The 22,340-nt window shown below is 45.6% G+C and overlaps 1 protein-coding gene across 4 annotated transcripts in view; it reads left to right on the top strand.

Moving 5' to 3' along the window:
* LOC118368401 (low density lipoprotein receptor adapter protein 1-B-like) overlaps positions 1-22,340 on the top strand; it is a 56,690-nt gene that overhangs the window by 27,273 nt on the left and 7,077 nt on the right. For all 4 annotated transcript variants that reach the window (XM_052496914.1, XM_052496912.1, XM_052496913.1 and 1 more), the window contains exons 2-6: positions 6,890-7,032; positions 9,776-9,888; positions 12,759-12,873; positions 13,282-13,354; positions 18,355-18,450. In XM_052496914.1, coding sequence (XP_052352874.1) covers positions 6,890-7,032; positions 9,776-9,888; positions 12,759-12,873; positions 13,282-13,354; positions 18,355-18,450 — 540 coding nt within the window. The remainder of the gene's footprint in view (positions 1-6,889; positions 7,033-9,775; positions 9,889-12,758; positions 12,874-13,281; positions 13,355-18,354; positions 18,451-22,340) is intronic.

Genomic DNA, 22,340 nt, shown 5'->3' with positions numbered 1-22,340 from the left:
AACAAATTTGGCTGTTTTTGATCTTTGCTATGGTGTAATAAAAGCTTTACACTTCTTTTTTTCTCGTTAGAACAGCCTCTCGTATGACTTAGAATTCATTTAGTGTTTATACTGTTCCAAATACTGTTGATGTTCTGTGATGGTACAGTGGTTCCTCCTTTAAAAGTTGCGAGCTTGCACCGCTGGACCCAGCGTCACGGCTTCATTGCTCCAGCCAACCACAAGGGGGAGTTAGAGCATCCATTATGCATTTGTGTCCCAAGGTTTTTATATCACCAATCATATCTACTTTGTGCATGACACACATTTTTCCAACAATTGTTTACAGACAGATTATTTATTATTTCACTGTATCACAATTCCAGTGGGTCAGAAGTTTACATACACTAAGTTGACTGTGCCTCTAAACAGCTTGCGAAAATTCCAGAAAATGGTGTCATGGCCTTTGCAGCTTCTAGGCTAATTGACATCATTTGAGTCAATTGGAGGTGTACCTGTGGATGTATTTCAAGGCCTACCTTCAAACTCAGTGCCTCTTTGCTTGACATCATGGGAAAATCAAAAGAAATCAGCCAAGACCTCAGGAAAAAACTGTAGACCTCCACAAATCTGGTTCATCCTTGGGAGCAATTTCCAAACGTCTAAAGGTACCACGTACATCTGTACAAACAATAGTATGCAAGTATAAACACCATGGGACCACGCAGCCGTCATACCGCTCAGGAAGGAGACTCGTTCTGTCTCCTAGAGATGAACGTACTTTGGTGTGAAAAGTGCAAATCAATCCCAGAACAACAGCAAAGGACATTGTGAAGATGCTGGAGGAAACAGGTACAAAAGTATCGATATCCACAGTAAAACGAGTCCTATATCGACATACCCTGAACGACCGTTAAAAAAGCCAGCTATGGTTTGCAACTGCACATGGGGACAAAGATTGTACTTTTTGGAGAAATGTCCTCTGGTCTGATGAAACAAAAACAGATCTGTTTGGCCATAATGACCATCTTTATGTTTGGAGGAAAAAGGGGGATGCTTGGAAGCCGAAGAACACCATCCCAACCGTGAAGCACGGGCCGAGCTAGGTGTGAAACCCCCCCCTCCTATCTCAGACCAGTTTTGCCATAACGACCGCGGGGTAGCTTGCTACTCAATGTAATAAAGTAATGACTTTTCAAATAAGTTACCTTACACGTTATGTTGGATGACAATTTGTTAGCTACGCTGTCCTTGCGAACCACATAGCATATCATTACAGCTACCTAACGTTAGTAGTTATACATCAAACATGCCAGTATATTGTCTATAGGCTATCTAACTACCCAATGTTTATTGACTTGATTATTCTCATCATTCTTCTCATCATTCTTAACTTAGCTAAATGGTATAGTTGTTGTGCTTTCTCAATGGACATTTGGGTGCTTTCGTAAATTCACTCTGGCTATCTATAGGCTGGACAATAGGAGTCAAAATTCACCCAAGGCTGAAAAACGGCTAAAGAACGTTGGCTAAACTGGAACACTAGCGCGAGCCCATAGCAAATGAATGGAATCAAACGTTTGCAGAGCCTGTTTTGACTGGAGTGATGCTTTGAATTCCATTAAATGTATCCCTTTTTATTTTACTACTCCAATCTGTTCGTCGGACAAAACTGGAAAAAAACAACTTGTGTAGAAAGTAAACATCCGCACCTCAATGGTGTCAACTGTGCTTATGTCTGCGTAATAAACAAGTAGGGGAAAAATACATGTATATTTCTGGTCTAGGGATCAATGACAAATGAGCTCACTGCCCAGACTTAAAAATATTTGATTCTCCTGATTTTAAAATGATGCCCATGTAACAGTTTTGCTTCCATTCCTCTCCTCGCCCCAACCTGGGCTCGACCAGGGACTCTCTGCACACGTCGAAAACAGCCACCCTCGAAGAATTGTTATCCATCGCTCCACCAAAGCCGCGGCCCTTGCAGAGCAAGGGGAACAACTACTTCAAGATCTTAGCGCGAGTGACGTCACCGATTTGAAACGCTATTAGCTTGCACCTCGCTAACTAGCTAGCCATTTCACACCGGTTACACCCGAAAAAAAAACTAAATATACACAGTGAGAATTTGGCGAAATAGACAGGTTTAGAATCCTCCAATCCTGTAGCCTACTCCCAACAATCGTTGTACAGCGCCATATTTTCCATCTTAACGGAAACCCTTTCGTTTTTCTCTGAATGGAAACACCATAATATTAATCAAACTAATTAAGCCAAATTTCGTAATCAATCGCATATACTCTTATTAAAAAAGGTTTTAAATTCTCTGGTAATGCCCATATGGAATATTATCAAATGCTTCTCAAAGATGCCCTCTGGTGGACAAACTAGCAATAACTAGCAGTAACAGAAGAAATGGCTGACAATTAAATGACGTGCCACAGAATGCACCCAGTGTGCTGCAGTATGATGCAACTTTTAAAAGGAGGAACCACTGTAGCTGCCACAGGGACGAGAGAGAGACAACCGTTGCTAGTGAAAAGCTGTATTTAATTTTTTTTTACAGCGCAGCAAGTCTGAGCCCGGCCAGGCACAATCAAATCAATTGCAGTCGGACTGTCTAGTTATTTGTGTGTCTTAATTATTTAATCAAAACAGTGCACTTAAAGCATCAGACAAGCTCAGTGCATGTAGTTGATTTGATTAAAACTAGGGATGCACAATATATTGGTGAACGTATTGGAATCGGCCGATATTAGCTAAAATCGGTATCGGCCCGATGTCTAGTTTAACGCTGATGTACAAAACCGATGTCAAAGCTACATGACGTAAAATGTTGTGATACACGTGCAAGACAGCGTTCCTAACCTAGCGCACAATGTCTGCTGTGTGGATCGAGCAGTCATTTGAAATGGTCAACATTTCAGCTAGACCACTCAAAGGCAAAATCCATTAACGCCATGATAATGGAATTCATTGCCCTTGACAATCAACCGTTCTCTGTCGTGGGTGATCTTGGCTTTTGCCGACTGGTTGAGCACCGGTATACACTACCATGTCAAGCGCGCTATTTTTCAGAGTTACACAGTAATAGTGTCACTGGCTTCACAACATAATATGGAACGCCGTTTGGGTCTTTGCGTGTCAAAGAAGATGCATGTCAGAACACTTTCAAATAACACTATTTGACGTGTTAAATAAGCTTCTAATTTGTCACTTCAAATAACAGTTCTATTATAGAATGTTGTGTGTTCTGAATTTGCACGTGCAAGCCAAGCGCCACCGCAAATATCAGTAGCACTGTCAAAGCTGTACAAAAAAGTCTGCAAAGGCCACGAACAATGTGTTTACAATACCACGTTGGTAATGAAGCATTATTTGTTCGACCGCAATTTCTGGGATAGATAGCTAGCTTTAGTTTGGTACCTAGCTAGCACCAACACAACCAGCCTGAAAACGATGACCAGTAGACACTGCAGTCATTTTCATTATTCTTAGCAATGATTTAGGAATCCTTGTGAGTAAGTATTGTTTGCCTATTCAGTTCATGAAAATAAATAGCTAGCCAGCTACTTAACCCTGTTGCCCAAAGCTAGCATTATAAGCAGCGAGCTAGTTTAGTCTGGGAAGTGAGGCTCTACTGGACTGGGTTAAGTTGTGAAGCTAGCCACAATAAGGATTAGGCACAATAGTGGAATTTGCAGTTTGCCTTCAAAATAAAAGTACCTATTTAAAAGTGATGCAGAAGGTTACAATTGGTGGAATCATACCATATTTAGATTTGATCATGTTAAACCAGGTTAGAATGTGAAGCAATGAAATGGGTTATGTCTACTCTGTGACACCCACCGAACAACTGTGAAGAGTTTATGCAAATATTAGCGTTGTCGCTCTTATCGCGGGACTGTGACTGTGTAAAATCACCTCCCCGGTCAGCCTATTTGTTTGTATTGACATATTGCACTGTACAGCTTTACCTAAGGTTTGGGGGATCAAGGTTTGGGGATCAATGAAATGGGGTATCAGTCTACTCAATACCCAAGTAATTTTTTCCCAACGTCTTTCTCAGCATTATCAGACTCAAACATCCACACATGATTGTTTTTCCTCTGCAATAGTGTTCAATAAACACAGGTTGACAATAAATGTGGCTCAATTCAGTTGTTTCAGTCCCGCAATAAGAGCTACAACGCTAATGTTCTCTGGGTGTCGCGGAGGAGACTGATACCCCATGTCATTGATCCATAATCCATAGTTAAGGCTGTACAGTGAAATAAGTATGTCCCCAATGCAATTCTAAAGTATAATACATCCAGTGTGATTTCAAAAGATTTGTCAAATTAAGTATTTTGTTGATTTTATATAACATGCCAACCTCCTTTAGCATAATATATTCAATTATGGCATAATTCTACTATTTGTATTCATTTGCATCACTGTCGATGACATACTTTTACTTTGAAGGCTAACCGCACAGTCCACTATTGTGGCTAGCTTCACATAATGGTCAGACCACCATTAATCAAATGAGAACTGTCTTATAAATTTGGGTTATTTTAGATGAGGACACCGAGCTATATAGTTAGCTAGCTAACTATAGCTACTGAAACAGATTGTTGCTTTGCTATGTTTTTGGTGAAGAACATTGTTTGCATCCATGAGCTAGCTTTTGTTTTTAATGACCAGCACTGCAGCACTTTTGTTATTGACCAAATACTTATTTTCCACCATAATTTGCAAATAAATTAATTAAAAATCCTACAATGTGATTTTCTGGATTTTTTTTCTCCTAATTTTGTCTGTCATAGTTAGTGTACCTATGATAAATTACAGGCCTCATCTTTTTAAGTGGGAGAACTTGCACAATTGGTGGCTGACTAAATACTTTTTTGCCCCACTGTATTTAACTGTACTAGAATGCTTAAAAGGCCGCAAAACATTTAAATATCCGGTATGTTTTTTTATTTTTGGCAAGGAAAATATTGATATCGGCCCAAAAGTCATAACGGTGCATCAATAATTAAAACACCTAGGATTTTTCTTTATATGGAAAAATACACGTTTCAAAATGTAGACTAATCGATTGGTCGAAAGAACAGACAACTCTCGGTCGACCCAAGATTTTTATTTTTTAGTCGGACTGCCCTAGTAGAATGTGACTTTGGCTTAATAAGGGTGAAAGCATAACAATCTGAACCTTTTACCTTTTGCATTGAAGAATATAACTTACATGGATTCCAGTCCTTGGGTTTACCTTTGAAGGTCTGACCATGATTTTAACCTAGTGACCTATTCCAGTTGGCTGAATGGCTCTGTAAGAACATGGCAGCTGTAAAAACAGGATTCTCTGGCCAGATGACCTCAAGATCAACAGGAAATATCACTGACCGCCAGAGACCCACCGTGGACATGTTTCATAGTTGTCTCTAACTGACAGAATGGAGCACCCCTGGTGCTTGTGAATTCTCCTCAGAGATCACTGCCACTATCAACTGTCATTTTCTTCCATTTTCATTTCTGATACAGATCTTTTTCATGTTAACATGTTACTGATTTGAGGAAGGAAGTGCAGGATGATTAAACAAAAAAAAGTAAATGAAAGCTGTGCAAAACAACCCCTGTCATTCCTCTTTTGTCTCAGAAACATGAATTTAGATACAGCGTACCATCCAGCCTTGCAGAACTAGGCCTGTAAGACTGCTCATTAAGTCAAAGTGTAGTTAAACATGGTGCGCTTTAAAGCATTTTGTGAATACGAAGCCTGTTAAGTCCTGCACAGCTACTCTGTAGTGAAGCCAGAGGGGGAGGGGTGTGCCGTGCCCCTCTATAGCTGGGCTATTGCGGTGGTCCCTCATGGCCTTGGCTGAGACTGAGGTCTCATGGGAGAGGGGGAGTATGGGTACTAGCAGTAGTCCTGTGTCCTGCTCCGTGCCATCTCTGCTGTAACTAACTGTTGTTCTGTGCTGTGACTAAATGCCTCTGGCTATCTGGCATTATACAGAGACTGAGAGAAATCACTCGTGTACTGCTCACAGCACATTCTGGAGATGAAAGAAATGAAATGGCAGGGCTCCTATTCAACTCACAATGTTATATTTGATTTACTGAATGTCATCGCTATGCAGCGCGGGACCCATGCTCTTTGGAAAGGACACGCATTGAATTTCATAAAAACATTTTGAAGGGAACAGCTACAGTATACGCAGTGTGTACAAAACTTTAGGAGCACCTTCCTAATATTGAGTTGCACCCACTTTTGCCCTCGGAACAGCCTCAATTCACCGGAGCATGGAGTCTACAAGGTGTCGAAAGCATTCAACAGGAATGCTGGCCGATGTTGACTCCAATGCTTCCCTCGGTTATCAAGTTGGCTGTATGCCCTTTGGGTGGTGGACTGTTCTTTATACACACTGGAAACTGTTGAGTAGTTCTTGACACTCAAACCGGTTGGCCTGGCACCTACTACCATACCCCCTTCAAAGGCACTTAAATCTTTTGTCTTGCCATTTCACCCTCAGAATGGCACACAAAGTGTTGAAGTTGATTTAATAAGTGAAATCAATAAGGGATAATAGCTTTCACCTTTATCTACCTGGTCTGTCATGGAAAGAGCATCTGTTCCTAATGTTTTGTACACTCAGTGTATGTAGGGAGAGCAGCCTTTTGACAAATGACTCTGATTCTTACCTTTTTGATAAGGTTATTAAATGGAGAAGACAAGCTTGTCCTGTTGTATTTGCCCAATGTCTGGATACATGACTGGTTTGGCAGAACCACAAATGATAGTGCAGTTCAATTACCTTTTTGTTGTTACCTTTCAGCTATGTTGTAGATTGAAGAGTGTTGGGCCATCTGTTTGACCGGTCACCTGTACCGGTCTCTGACCTGTGCCCTCTCCTCTCCATAGAGCTTCCAGAGAACTGGACAGACACGCGGGAGACCCTGCTGGAGGGCATGGTGTTCCAGCTCAAGTACCTGGGCGTCACGCTGGTGGAGCAGCCCAAAGGAGAAGAGCTCTCCGCAGCCGCCGTCAAGAGGATCGTGGCCACGGTCAGCACCACACACACTTGACCTTCCCAGGCATTCTACACCCTATCCCCCTCAAAAACACAAACCTCCCCATCTAAAGGGTCTTTTGACAACTTTCCCTAATACAGTAGATTGATCTATTCCGATACCCGTACCACCACAGTATAAAACAGTCCCATTTACTTTCCCATTCAAGTTGTCGCCATCATGAAAGCCAACCTTTTGCAACAGCCATTTAACCCAGATGCAATTAGTTGTGATGCATCCGAGTGTTGCTCTGGCCAGGTGTATTGTACAGTAACAGGAAGGTGTACTGTTATTAAATCTGGCAGCTCCACATTAAATTGGGGGGAGTATATAGGGCCCGGGGCACACAGGACAGAGTCTCAGAGGTGATTGACACTTTATTTCTTTCCAATTTTGTGCACATTCCTGTTAATGACGAATCCTTTGCCAAGATAATCTATCCACCTGACAGGTGGGGAATATCAAGAAGCTGATTAAATGGCATGATCATTACACAGGTGCACCTTGTGCTGGGGACAATAAAAGGCCACTCTAAAATGTGCATTTGTGTCACTCAACACAATGCCACGTTTTGAGGGAGAGGCAATTGGCATACTGACTGCAGGAATGTCCACTGAATTTTATGTTTACCAATGTCTACCATAAGCCAAACTCCAACGTAATTGTTGAGAATTTTACAGTATGTGCAATTGGATTCACAACTGCAGACCACGTGTGTGGCAGAGGGGTTTTCTGACATCAACGTTGTGAACAGAGTGCCCCATGGTTGTGGTGGGTTATGGTATGGGCAGGCATAAGCTATGGACAACAAACACATGCAATTTGAATGCACAGAGATACCGTGATGAGATCCTGAGGCCCATTGTCGTTCCATTTATCCGCCGCCATCACCTCATGTTTCAGCATGATAGTGCACGGCCCCATGTCACAAGGATCTGTACACAATTCCTGGAAGCTGAAAATGTCCAGCATACTCAGACATGTCACTCATTGAGCATATTTGGAATGCTCTGAATCGACGTGTACGACAGCGTGTTCCAGCTCCCTCCATTTGAAGAGGAGTGGGACTACGTTCCACAGGCCACAATCCGTATACACTGCTCAAAAAAATAAGGGAACACAAACAACAATGTAACTCCAAGTCAATCACACTTCTGTGAAATCAAACTGTCCACTTTGGAAGCAACACTGACAATAAATTTCACATGCTGTTGTGCAAATGGAATAGGCAACAGGTGGAAATGATAGGCATTTAGCAAGACACCCCCAATAAAGGAGTGGTTCTGCAGGTGGGGACCACAGACCACTTCTCAGTTCCTATGCTTCCTGGCTGATGTTTGTCACTTTTGAATGCTGGCAGTGCTTTCACTCTAGTGGTAGCATGAGACTGAGTCTACAACCCACACAACTGGCTCAGGTAGTGCAGCTCATCCAGGACGGCACATCAGTGCGAGCTATGGCAAGAAGGTTTGCTGTGTCTGTCAGCGTAGTGTCCAGAGCATGGAGGCGCTACCAGGAGACAGGCCAGTACATCAGGAGACGTGGAGGAGGCCGTAGGAGGGCAACAACCCAGCAGCAGGACCGCTATCCCCACCTTTGTGCAAGGAGGAGCAGGAGGAGCACTGCCAGAGCCCTGCAAAATGACCACCAGCAGGCCACAAATGTGCATGCGTCTGCTCAAATGGTCAGAAACAGACTCCATGAGGGTGGTATGAGGGCCCGACGTCCACAGGTGGGGGTTGTACTTACAGCCCAACACTGTGCAGGATGTTTGGCATTTGCCAGAGAACACCAAGATTGGTAAATTCGCCACTGGTGCCCTGTGCTCTTCACAGATGAAAGCAGGTTCACACTGAGCACATGTGACAGTCTGGAGACGCCGTGGAGAACGTTCTGCTGCCTGCAACATCCTCCAGCATGACCGGTTTGGCGGTGGGTCAGTCATGGTGTGGGGTGGCATTTCTTTGGGGGGCCGCACAGCCCTCCATGTGCTCGCCAGAGGTAGCCTGACTGCCATTAGGTACCAAGATGAGATCCTCAGACCCCTTGTGAGACCATTTGCTAGTGCGGTTGGCCCTGGTTTCCTCCTAATGCAAGACAATGCTCGACCTCATGTGGCTAGAGTGTGTCCGCAGTTCCTGCAAGAGGAAGGCATTGATGCTATGGACTGGCCCGCCCGTTCCCCAGACCTGAATCCAATTCTGGGACATCATGTCTCGCTCCACCAACACCACGTTGCACTACAGACTGTCCAGGAGTTGGCGGATGCTTTAGTCCACGTTTGCCTCAGGAGACCATCCGCCACCTCATCAGGAGCATTCCCAGGCATTGTAGGGAGGTCATACAGGCACGTGGAGGCCACACACATGACTGAGCCTCATTTTGACTTGTTTTAAGGACATTACATCAAAGTTGGATCAGCCTGTAGTGTGGTTTTCCACTTTAATTTTGAGTGTGACTCCAAATCCAGACCTCCATGGGTTGATAAATTTGATTTCCATTGATAATTTGTGTGATTTTGTCAGCACATTCAACTATGTAAATATGTAATAAGAATATTTCATTCATTCAGATCTAGGATGTGTTATTTTAGTGTTCCCTTTATTTTTTTGAGCAGTGTATTTTAGTTCACTATAGATGTGTACTTATAGCACATACTTGCACACTGGCAAAGTCACAGGTTTGAGGTTGCATGAGTATCATTAACCTATTTGCCCTCTCACCCTCTTTCTTCTAGGCCAAAGCCAGCGGCAAGAAACTCCAGAAAGTGACATTAAAAGTGTCCCCTCGAGGAATCATCCTCTATGACTATGCCTCTAACCAGCTGATCGAGAACATATCCATTTACAGGTTAGTCTCACTCAGAGAAGGGGTGCCCCAAATTTTAAGTTCTTAATTTTCAACTTCCAATAAAACAAGTTGTTTTCCCCCCAGAATCCCCCTTCCACTCTCATCCATCACTTTGAGACTGAGTGTTGGGATTTGCGGTGATGAAGGGTGGATGGGTGGATAGCGCTTTCCATCAATGTCCTCTCCCTCAGGAGGCCTCAACAACAACAGCTGTGTGTCTGAGCTTTAACCTGGGGTGTGAGCACTCAGGCACGCGCGATAGCACACACACCCTCAATTTCACCTTACAAAAACAGTGTGACTTGTTATTGCTTAGGCCAACCTTGAATCGCTTGCCACATTTGAGAAGTGGAGGCTTCTAAGCACTCCTTCTCGAAATGAAACGAAGGGGGCGGCAGGTAGCCTAGTGGTTAGAGCATTGAACTACTAACCGAAAGGTTGCAAGATCGAATCCCCGGGCTGACAAGGTAAAAATCTGTTGTTCTGCCCCTGAACAAGGCAGTTAACCCACTGTTCCTAGGCCATCATTGAAAATAAGAATTTGTTCTTAACTGACTTGCCTGGGGTCTGCCCAGGTCTTACCTAGTGGCATAGACAGTACATACTACTGGTATATGTATGCCCCCAGGCTTTTAGTCTAAACACTCCCAAGGTGCCTTCCCCTTCCCCCCTGTGAACAAAAATATAATTACTAATGTAAAGTGAGCAGTTTCAATAATCAAAAACACAGTCCTTTTGACATGCACATACCTCTGCAGGACCGGCTAAAAAATACTTTACAACAAATTATACAGACAACTTCAAAACACAGGACTTACAAAGAAGCTCTCTCCTCCTAACAAAGGAACACTGGCTTTTCAAGCTGCAGAAGGAGTCGGTAATTGCAGACAGCTGTAACCCCTGACGAGAGGGCGGGGTCAGAGCTCCAATCTGCAATGGGGCCGACCAATCAGCTGCTTTGGACTTCAGGAAGCCATTTCCTGAAATACACAAACTGGGGAACGTAACAGCAACCGAGGAGGTGTTGGATTGCTCTCACAGCAACCGAGGAGGTGTTGGATTGCTCTCGCAGCAACCGAGGAGGTGTTGGATCGCTCTCGCAGCAACCGAGGAGGTGTTGGATCGCTCTCGCAGCAACCGAGGAGGTGTTGGATCGCTCTCGCAGCAACCGAGGAGGTGTTGGATCGCTCTCGCAGCAACCGAGGAGGTGTTGGATCGCTCTCGCAGCAACCGAGGAGGTGTTGGATCGCTCGCAGCAACCGAGGAGGTGGATCGCAGCAACCGAGGAGGTGTTGGATCGCTCTCGCAGCAACCGAGGAGGTGTTGGATCGCTCTCGCAGCAACCGAGGAGGTGTTGGATCGCTGTTGGATCGCTCTCGCAGCAACCGAGGAGGTGTTGGATCGCTCTCGCAGCAACCGAGGAGGTGTTGGATCGCTCTCGCAGCAACCGAGGAGGTGTTGGATCGCTCTCGCAGCAACCGAGGAGGTGTTGGATCGCTCTCGCAGCAACCGAGGAGGTGTTGGATCGCTCTCGCAGCAACCGAGGAGGTGTTGGATCGCTCTCGCAGCAACCGAGGAGGTGTTGGATCGCTCTCGCAGCAACCGAGGAGGTGTTGGAGGTCGCAGCAACCGAGGAGGTGTTGGATCGCTCTCGCAGCAACCGAGGAGGTGTTGGATCGCTCTCGCAGCAACCGAGGAGGTGTTGGATCGCTCTCGCAGCAACCGAGGAGGTGTTGGATCGCTCTCGCAGCAACCGAGGAGGTGTTGGATCGCTCTCGCAGCAACCGAGGAGGTGTTGGATCGCTCTCGCAGCAACCGAGGAGGTGTTGGATCGCTCTCGCAGCAACCGAGGAGGTGTTGGATCGCTCTCGCAGCAACCGAGGAGGTGTTGGATCGCTCTCGCAGCAACCGAGGAGGTGTTGGCACATTGAGGACAAAATTACAATCATGTTGCTTAACTCTTCATCACACTGGAGCACAACAGTTTTCTCTGAGGCTGTGTGATCTTCAACACTAACTATTTAGCTGTGACTCAATGTAAGGATTTTGGTTCAATTTAAAGCAAACATTGTCATTCACTGAGGTCCTCCTCTCCAGTCATCTGCTAGAGAAGATGGATGAGCAGTAAATGAAATGTATTTACCTAGACGCCCAATTTCACAATGCTCTCACTCTTAACATCTGTTGTAAATCCCACAACGTCGCGTCGTGCAGCTGTTGGCTTTTATAGCAGAGAAATGTTTTTTTTTACATGTTGCATTTTTATATCACTGAGTCGTTAGTTAACTAGACGTGTGATCTCTGCAGAGTGATGTTCAGAGTTTGAGCAGTAGGGTGCTGATGTAGAGGAACAGGGAGGGCAGATTGCGGTCATTCATTACCCAACCCACCTGTCAATGAGGTCTCGGGGTGATATGATGTCATGTCTCAGCACATTTGCAGAACAGAGCATATATATATATATATATACAGAGCATGTTCCAATGTTAGAGTAGACCTGCACTTAAGAGGCAAGGTCCAATCCAATAATACTGAAACACCACAGGGCTGGGCGGACAGACACAGCAGGGATCACACAGTCGTCTTGGCTAAAACTAATGGAGCCGAGGTACCCTGGGGACATACCACAGACGAATGTCCTTAAGTTAAAATTCAAAGCCTGGATCTTTTGATTGGGTCTCCGCCTGCACGCTAGGGTGTGTGTGTGAAATGTGATGGGTTTATTTAATGTGGAAATGAAAGATTTAAGTGTCTAAATCTGATTGTGGTGGGCTTAAAGGCTTAGTGAAGATGAAGTTGCGTGATAGCCCTGCCCAATCCGCAGGGACACTTTTTATTAAAACTAGTTTGTCTCTGTGACTCCCCCTCAGGATATCCTACTGCACAGCAGACAAGATGCACGACAAAGTGTTTGCCTACATCGCCCAGAGCCAACAGAATGAAACCCTGGAGTGTCACGCCTACCTCTGCACCAAGAGGAAAGTGGTGAGTCTGTGTGTCTCTGTGGCCCCTCTTCCAAATAGTATCTCTCCCAGGGGGTGGCTTTGTGAATGAGTGTGCCACTCCCTCTCTTTCCTTCCCCTTGCTAATTTAGCTCTGGTCCAACGGCTACACTTCCTCCCAGCTACATAAACAACCAGTAAGGAAGAGGAAGTTGAATTGAGTAGTAGGGACCAACACTGTCACGTGGGTTAATGTTCCCTTATTAGGTGTTTAGTTGAGGAGTTTCCTCTGGAGGCCGGCGACCCCTCCCTCTGTTAGTCTCTAGTTCTGCTCTTATCTGTCTTCAATGGGTTTTCCTCTCCCATCTTAAAACACTTAACCAACATCTTGTATGTCATATTTACTGTGCTTATTTTCCTCTACCTCTCGCTCCCTCTCTCCCCCCCTCAGGCCCAGGCAGTGACGTTAACAGTGGCCCAAGCCTTCAGAGTGGCGTTTGAGTTCTGGCAGGCTGCCAAAGAAGGTACGCGTGGTCACCCCGGATGACTGGAGAAGTGTGACGAATGTCTCATTCTTTGAGTGTAACTGTTCTTATCCTCCTCTTTTCTCTCTCACCTCCCCCTTACTCTTTCATTATTTCACTCGGTTGCCTCTCGGCCTATGTTCTCTCTAGTACACATTTAAAGGGAAACTTTGAGATTTTGGTCGTTTGTATGTCTCCGCGAGCAGTTTCGAGATGATTGGAGTTAGCTCAGTGCAATTGCTAAAAGTCTCTCGGTACAATGGCCATTAAAATCAGGGAAATGGACAACTACTCCAAAGCTGGGTGGTTGGTCTTTTTTCTTCTTCTTCTTTTTACCCCAATTGTGCTTCGCCCCACGGACCTCCCGGTCGCGGCCGGTTACGACAGAGCCTGGGTGCAAACCCAGAGTCTCTGGTGGCGCAGCTGGCGCTGCAGTACAGCGCCCTTAACCACTGCGCCACCCGGGAGGCCCCCGGTTGGTCATTTCAATTGTCTCAATGGCGCTGCCTGTGTGCTCAGATGCCACAATGGCCAAATTACAATCCACCCAGCTTCAAAGTAGTTAGGTCTGTTTCCCTGATTTTGAGAGGAGCTGGCTACTGTACCTGGAGACTTCAAGCAATTACACTAGGCTAACAATATGCTAACTTCAATCATTTTCAAACCGCATGCAGAGACATACAAATGGTATCCATGAGTTTGTCTGACTCTGGGTAAGTACAAAAACAACCTAAATCTCAATCTCGCAGTATCCCTTTAAATCCCTCCTGTTCCCATGCACTGCATGTAGATGTTCTGTACAGCAGCTGAATGAGGGAGGATGGAGTGCGTTTGCTCAATCCCACCATAGTTCCTCTACAATGTAGCAACATAAATTCCCCTGTCCTCCCCGTCCTTGGCCCTGACCCCTCAGAGGCATGTGAAATGGTGGATCTCTGCAAGGCCGCTCCCACCTTTCAGTTAGCTCCCCAACAGGAATGTCCACATTGATTAAAACAGTCCCTCTGTGGGAACAACCAGGCCAGAAAGGGAAACTTTGTTCTGTTCATTAAACCCTCTTAATTTAGGGCAGATTACTCTGGTTAAAGGCTGATATTGACAGGAGCTCAGTGAGATGTAGCCTGAGGACTAGGTGAGAAGGCTTGTCAATCTGCTGTGTTTCCTGTGTTATTACTGTGAAAACATGAGGGCAGAAAAGGGGGAGATGGAAGTCGCCAAATAGATGAAGTCTACTCCTTAAAACTGACTGGAAATATTTAGATTTTAGTCCATTTGAATTATTTACTAAGTACACTTTTTTCTGTTGCGCGCACACGCACACACGCACACGCACACACACACACACACACGCACACGCACACACGCACACACACACACACACACACACACACATACACATGCACACACACACAGATTACTGTAAAGACAGACATCCAGCCCCTAGGGTACTCGCTCCTGCTAAACGGATGAACACTGAAAGTGCTGTGTAAGGAAGGTTGTCACACACCCATGTATGGTTCTCATAAGGTCAGCAGAACACGTCTGTCATTTACTGCATGTATGACTTGTATGTAAATGAGAACTCCTGGGTGTATACTATACATGTGGGTGTCAGTATAATTCTTCCTCTTCAATCTTCCATATAACACACCCTCTCTAACTGTTGTCTTCTGAACATAGCACCCTAGAATCAGTTCTCGTTTGATACAAAATGTCTCATTATCAGGATTTAGTTGCAACAAGTAGTTATTTTTTGTTGCTAGATGTTTTGTTGTGACTATCTGGTCTGGCACCTAGATCCTTGTAAAGTTTCTGGTTTATTTTTCGTCAAAACCCTCCACCCATTCCCCTCTTTCTGTTTGTCACTGTCGAGGAGGAGGAGGAGGAGGAGGAGGAGGAGGAGGGTCTGACAATGGTAGTTAAGTCCTGTCTGCCAGCTGGGTCCCTGTGCAATTGATCCAGTCTCACTGAGAGTGAAGGAGAGGTTATCTATTCATTCCTTTACACTTCCCACCCTTTTATTTACACTCCCGTTTTTGTGGTTTTGGACAGGTTGTTTACAGCAGATCCTTTTGGTAGTGTTTTAATTCAGATGCATTTCCATTTGATTGTATTATTTTCCAGAGATCAAGGCAGTGGACTATTTTATATGTTCTGTGTTCTGCTCCACATTCCAGAAATTAATATTAAAGCTGAAAAGGAGGAGTGCAGGCTTTCCCCCGCTCTCTCGCTCGCTGCCCTCGTGCCTCATCAGAGTTCACATACTCAGAGCCATAAGGACTGCTAACCCCTCTGATTTCCTGGGCTGCCTTTTCGTCTTGTTCTACACAATGTGGCTGATGAGGGAGTGGAGTAGAAAGAAGTGATGCTTTGGGGAGCTATCAAAGGGAGTAGTCATGTTCTCTTGTGGCAGAAGGAGAGCAAACTAACAATCATAGTCTGCTCCGTGAGTTACATGTCCCCTGAGGATTGTGGGTAGGAACATCAGGGTGGTTGTCTCTTTGCTGTACACCACTGCATCCATCCCTCTGCCCCAACCGACCACACACAACCCTGCCATATTTCTCCAAACTGCATCTGTGACCCTCATCCTTATAAGATCTTATCTCTATGCACGAGAAGCAATCATTTGAAGTAGACACAACTAGCTAGTATAGCTTTGATATTGACTGTGAACTCTCAATATTTTTGGAATGCCTAATGGCATTCTCTCACACCCTGTCATGGGGTTATCCCCGTGCAGTGTTGCCACCGGAGGGGAAAGAGTGCACAGCCACCCAGGGAATAGTTTGGAACCCAGCCACCACTCAGCCACCTTGGCTCTCCTGGGGAATGGGACGCAGTGCATGAGTTTTGATGCTTCTGCTGGACAATGTCGAAGGAGTCCTAAAAGGGACTTCATGTAACTATTGTCCTTGGGGGACAAGCTGACATGTGCTTTTAATCGCCACAGAAATTAATGGAGGCATGAGTTACAGTAGGTCAGCAGCCAGGCCTTTTGACGAATGATCAAACCTGCAGGCAGACTGCGTATGGTCAGACCTGCAGGCAGACTGCGAATGGTCAGACCTGCAGGCAGACTGCGAATGGTCAGACCTGCAGGCAGACTGCGTATGGTCAGACCTGCAGGCAGACTGCGTATGGTCAGACCTGCAGGCAGACTGCGTATGGTCAGACCTGCAGGCAGACTGCGTATGGTCAGACCTGCAGGCAGACTGCGTATGGTCAGACCTGCAGGCAGACTGCGTATGGTCAGACCTGCAGGCAGACTGCGTATGGTCAGACCTGCAGGCAGACTGCGTATGGTCAGACCTGCAGGCAGACTGCGTATGGTCAGACCAGCAGGCAGACTGCGTATGGTCAGACCAGCAGACGTATGTGTGTATGCTTGAGCAAGAACCTCCCCTTTCACCATGGGGGCAAGAAAACATGCATGCAATGCATAAACATAGTGGATACTGAGGTGTGTGTAGAGACCCACCTAATGTGAACATGTAGACCAGTGTTTCCCAACTCCAGTCCTCCAGTACCCCCAACAGCAGCACACACTTTTTTTCGTAGCCCCAGACAAACTCACCCGATACGACTCATTGAAGGATTGATGATTAGTTGAATAAGGTGTTTGTCCGGGCCTACAACAAAAATGCGTTGTGTTGGGGGCACTGGAGGACTGGAGTTGGGGTGTTGGGAGTACTGGAGTTGGGGTGTTGGGAGTTGGGGTGTTGGGAGTACTGGTATTGGGAGGACTGGAGTTGGGGTGTTGGGAGGACTGGAGTTGGGGTGTTGGGAGGACTGGAGTTGGGGTGTTGGGAGGACTGGTGTTGGAAGGACTGGAGTTGGGGTGTTGGGAGGACTGGAGTTGGGGGGGACTGGAGGACTGGAGTTGGGGGTACTGGAGGACTGGTGTTGGGGCTACTGGAGGACTGGAGTTGGGGTGTTGGGGGTACTGAAGGACTGGAGTTGGGGTGTTGGGGGTACTGGAGTTGGTGGTACTGGAGTTGGGGTGTTGGGGGTACTGGAGGACTGGAGTTGAGGAACACTGCTGTAGACCAACTGAAATTCAGAGAAACAATTATTCTCCAGGAAAGCTCTGTCTCTTTGGGTCAGTGCCTCACGCTGGAACCTGAGCCCTGCTCCCGTTCAGGTAAGAATGTTAGGAGAGGAGACAGGCTTTATCCACGTGACCCAGATGCTCCTTTATTAAAGCAGTGGAGGAACTGCCTGCCTGATGGACTGGTTCCTGAAGCTACAGACCTGACCACTGTTTGGTTCTACTCGATTTAAATCTCCTGGCCCAAGGCCACTGACTGGCATGGTTAAGTGTAGGCGCTACAGAAGCTTTTGGTCCTTGTGGTGTCTTCAACCCCTCATGTCTAAATGTTTAGGTGCATTCGTAAATTCAGTCTGGCTATTTACTCCGATTTCAGAGCACTCTCGTCTGAGTGTGCCAGAGTACAGAATAACTGATGAATTTACGAACCGGTGTTAGTTTAATATTACCGGCGTTAGTGAACGTTGGCAAAAAAAAACGTAATTCAATTGTTTCCAGCAGCACAGTTAGCCACCAACGCTCTAGATAACATCAAAACAGCCTAACCAGCTCTGCTAGGGTGAGTAAAATAGTCAGTTTCTCTCATTTGTGTCTTGGAAGTAGCTAGCAAGTTTAGCCAGTTGGCTTGAGCGCTTGTGAGGTCAGAACACTTGGATCAACACTATCGGCCTGAGTGTCCAGTGTGCGCTCTAAAGAATCTCAAATATTTGAGACGCTCTGAATTTACGAGCGGACAATCTGACAATGCTCTGCATTTACGAATGCCCAGAGCGCACGCCAGAGTGAATTTACAAACACACCCATAGTGTTGTTTGGTCAAGTGCCCGATATCTGCTGAGAATGATGAACAGTGGTTTACAGACATTACAAACATGATCAGCTAAACATTAATATTCTAGATGATTGAACCTCTCTTTTCCCTCAGTCTTTCTATCTCTCTCCTCCACAGACAAGGAGAAGCGTGTGAAGTCTGGGTCGGATGGGGAAGGAGCCAGTAGTAGCCAGTCGGAGAGCTCGGCCAGCCTGGGCAGTCTGAAGGGAGGAGGTGAGTCACCAACCATAATGTCTCTCTGCCTCAAGGATGGAAAGATATTCAAAAGGCAAGATATTCATATAGCCCAGGGGCAGGTGATTATAATCTGGTGCATGTTGAGTCCTTTGTCTTGGAGTCCATTTTAGCCTAAATCCACCATCACGCACTCATGCTGGTTACTGTCTTTGTTCTTCTGTAGATAATGGCTTGATCAATACTTCCTTGAGGTCTGTTTTTCTCAGAATCTTGTCTCTCTGATTGTATTTTTTTTTTAAAGCTATTTGGCACAGAGGAATGTTAAGGAGGTAGGTGACCTCTGGCATGTAAGCTTGAGTCCAACAACAGGAAACAGTTTGTTTGAAAAGCTTGAGGGATCTACATTCTTTGTGGCTGTTCGGTTCCTCATCCATGGAATTCTATAAGCCAAGAGATTCTAGTCCCTGTGACCGTTTACTCAAATCCTGCTGGTGAGGCATATTTACCCTGAAGTACTGTGTTGCCCTCTCTTCTGAGGGACCTGAGTTCATTACCGTTTGGACCTAGTATCTAGGTGTATGGCAATAATAAACTATAAACTATGTAAGCAGGCAGTATGTGAAAATGAGTGTGTGGACTGGGGGGCAACCATAAATAGTGCAGAGCCTCCACCCAGTGGGAATATACCCCTACAGTGTGTGAGTGTGTACAGTACCGGTCAAAAGTTTGGGCACACCTACTCATTCAAGGGATGTTCTTTATTATTATTTTTTTTTACAATTTTCTACATTGTAGAATAATAGTGAAGACATCAAAACTATAAAGTAACACATATGGAATCAAGTGTATACACTGCTCAAAAAAATAAAGGGAACACTAAAATAACACATCCTAGATCTGAATGAATGAAATATTCTTATTAAATACTTTTTTCTTTACATAGTTGAATGTGCTGACAACAAAATCACACAAAAATGATCAATGGAAATCAAATTTATCAACCCATGGAGGTCTGGATTTGGAGTCACACTCAAAATTAAAGTGGAAAACCACACTACAGGCTGATCCAACTTTGATGTAATGTCCTTAAAACAAGTCAAAATGAGGCTCAGTAGTGCGTGTGGCCTCCACGTGCCTGTATGACCTCCCTACAATGCCTGGGCATGCTCCTGATGAGGTGGCGGGTGGTCTCCTGAGGGATCTCCTCCCAGACCTGGACTAAAGCATCCGCTAACTACTGGACAGTCTGTGGTGCAACGTGGCGTTGGTGGATGGAGCGAGACATGATGTCCCAGATGTGCTCAATTGGATTCAGGTCTGGGGAACGGGCGGGCCAGTCCATAGCATCAATGCCTTCCTCTTGCAGGAACTGCTGACACACTCCAGCCACATGAGGTCTAGCATTGTCTTGCATTAGGAGGAACCCAGGGCCAACCGCACCAGCATATGATCTCACAAGGGGTCTGAGGATCTCATCTCGGTACCTAATGGCAGTCAGGCTACCTCTGGCGAGCACATGGAGGGCTGTGCGGCCCCCCAAAGAAATGCCACCCCACACCATGACTGACCCACCGCCAAACCAGTCATGCTGGAGGAATTTGCAGGCAGCAGAACGTTCTCCACGGCATCTCCAGACTGTCACACCTGTCACATGTGCTCAGTGTGAACCTGCTTTCATCTGTGAAGAGCACAGGGCGCCAGTGGCGAATTTGCCAATCTTGGTGTTCTCTGTCAAATGCCAAACGTCCTGCACGGTATTGGGCTGTAAGCGCAACCCCCACCTGTGGACGTCGGGCCCTCATACCACCCTCATGGAGTCTGTTTCTGACCGTTTGAGCAGACACATGCACATTTGTGGCCTGCTGGAGGTCATTTTGCAGGGCTCTGGCAGTGCTCCTCTTGCTCCTCCTTGCACAAAGGCGGAGGTAGCTGTCCTGCTGCTGGGTTGTTGCCCTCCTACGGCCTCCTCCACGTCTCCTGATGTACTGGCCTGTCTCCTGGTAGCGCCTCCATGCTCTGGACACTACGCTGACAGACACGGCAAACCTTCTTGTCACAGCTTGCATTGATGTGCCGTCCTGGATGAGCTGCACTACCTGAGCCACTTGTGTGGGTTGTAGACTCAGTCTCATGCTACCACTAGAGTGAAAGCACTGCCAGCATTCAAAAGTGACCAAAACATTAGCCAGGAAGCATAGGAACTGAGAAGTGGTCTGTGGTCACCACCTGCAGAACCACTCCTTTATTGGGGGTGTCTTGCTAATTGCCTATAATTTCCACCTGTTGTCTATTCCATTTGCACAACAACATGTGAAATTTATTGTCAATCAGTGTTGCTTCCTAAATGGACAGTTTGATTTCACAGAAATGTGATTGACTTGGAGTTACATTGTATTGTTTAAGTGTTCCCTTTATTTTTTCGAGCAGTGTGTATGTATGTATGTATGTATGTATGTATAGTGCCTTGCGAAAGTATTCGGCTCCCTTGAACTTTGCGACCTTTTGCCACATTTCAGGCTTCAAACATAAAGATATAAAACTGTATTTTTTTGTGAAGAATCAACAACAAGTGGGACACAATCATAAAGTGGAACGACATTTATTGGATATTTCAAACTTTTTTTAACAAATCAAAAACGGAAAAATTGGGCGTGCAAAATTATTCAGCCCCTTTACTTTCAGTGCAGCAAACTCTCTCCAGAAGTTCAGTGAGGATCTCTGAATGATCCAATGTTGACCTAAATGACTAATGATGATAAATACAATCCACCTGTGTGTAATCAAGTCTCCGTATGAATGCACCTGCACTGTGATAGTCTCAGAGGTCTGTTAAAAGCGCAGAGAGCATCATGAAGAACAAGGAACACACCAGGCAGCTCAAAGATACTTTAAAAGGTGGATCCCTTCAACACAATAAAAGAAACAAGAACACTGCTCAATCCCAAATAAACTTAAGGTCCTGTGTCCAAGAATCCGTTCCAAGCTTTACTGGCGCCTGACCGGAGGTGCAGCGTGCGAATGGAAATGGTCAACGGACCTGTGGCTGTCCCAATAAAACACAGCTCGACAGTTTATTTTGTGAAAATAAACTAAATGGTGCTCTTTCAGTTAAACGGGACCACTCAAACTATTAACTCCTCTCACTTTTACCACAACCAATGGCAACTCACGACCGTGGCAATGCTGTCTGTCTGTCTGTCGACAGGATTTGTACGTACGTACGTACGTACGTACGTACTTCCAAACCCTCACTGTGGTTAAGTAAATGTTTGTCATATTTAGTACTTTTATTTTCACTGGTGAGTGAGTTACACAACTTTACACTGCTTGAAACAACTAATTAGCAAATGTCGAAAGCTTGTAGTTTTCAGTAGTCTTCCCTCACTCGCATTGCACAGTTCCCTAGCAACCGCTCAGTCTCCCAAATATGTCCCACATGCAACAATACCAGTACATACTTAAGGAATAAGGCATGAGGGAGTGTGGTATATGGCCAATATACCATGGCCAAGGGCTGTTCTTATGTATGACGCAATGCAGAGTGCCTGGATACAGACCTTAGCCGTGGTATATTGGCCACCTACCACAAACCCCCGCGGTGCCTTATTGCTATTATAAACTGGTGACTTATGTAATTAGAGCAGTAAAAACAAATGTTTTGTCATACCCGCGGTATGCAGTCTGATATACCACGGCTGTCAGCCAATCAGCATTCAGGGCTCAACCTACCCAGTTTATAATAAGTTATACAGTCTGTGCTAAAAAAACAACTAAGTAACCAGGGGGTTTACAGCTGCATTCCAGATCCCTACACCATACAGTACCTCTGGCAATCTGAGTTCTCCCTCTTCTCCCCTCCTTTGGGATCATGGGGATCAGTCACTGTGTGACACATACAGAGCAGCCTTAAAACATAGTCTTAGCCA

The sequence above is a fragment of the Oncorhynchus keta genome, chromosome 35 (genome assembly GCF_023373465.1).
Source record: "Oncorhynchus keta strain PuntledgeMale-10-30-2019 chromosome 35, Oket_V2, whole genome shotgun sequence".
In the NCBI taxonomy this organism is placed as follows: domain Eukaryota; kingdom Metazoa; phylum Chordata; class Actinopteri; order Salmoniformes; family Salmonidae; genus Oncorhynchus; species Oncorhynchus keta.
Note: the sequence above shows the minus strand (reverse complement) of the source record. Positions and strands in the feature narration are given on the sequence as shown.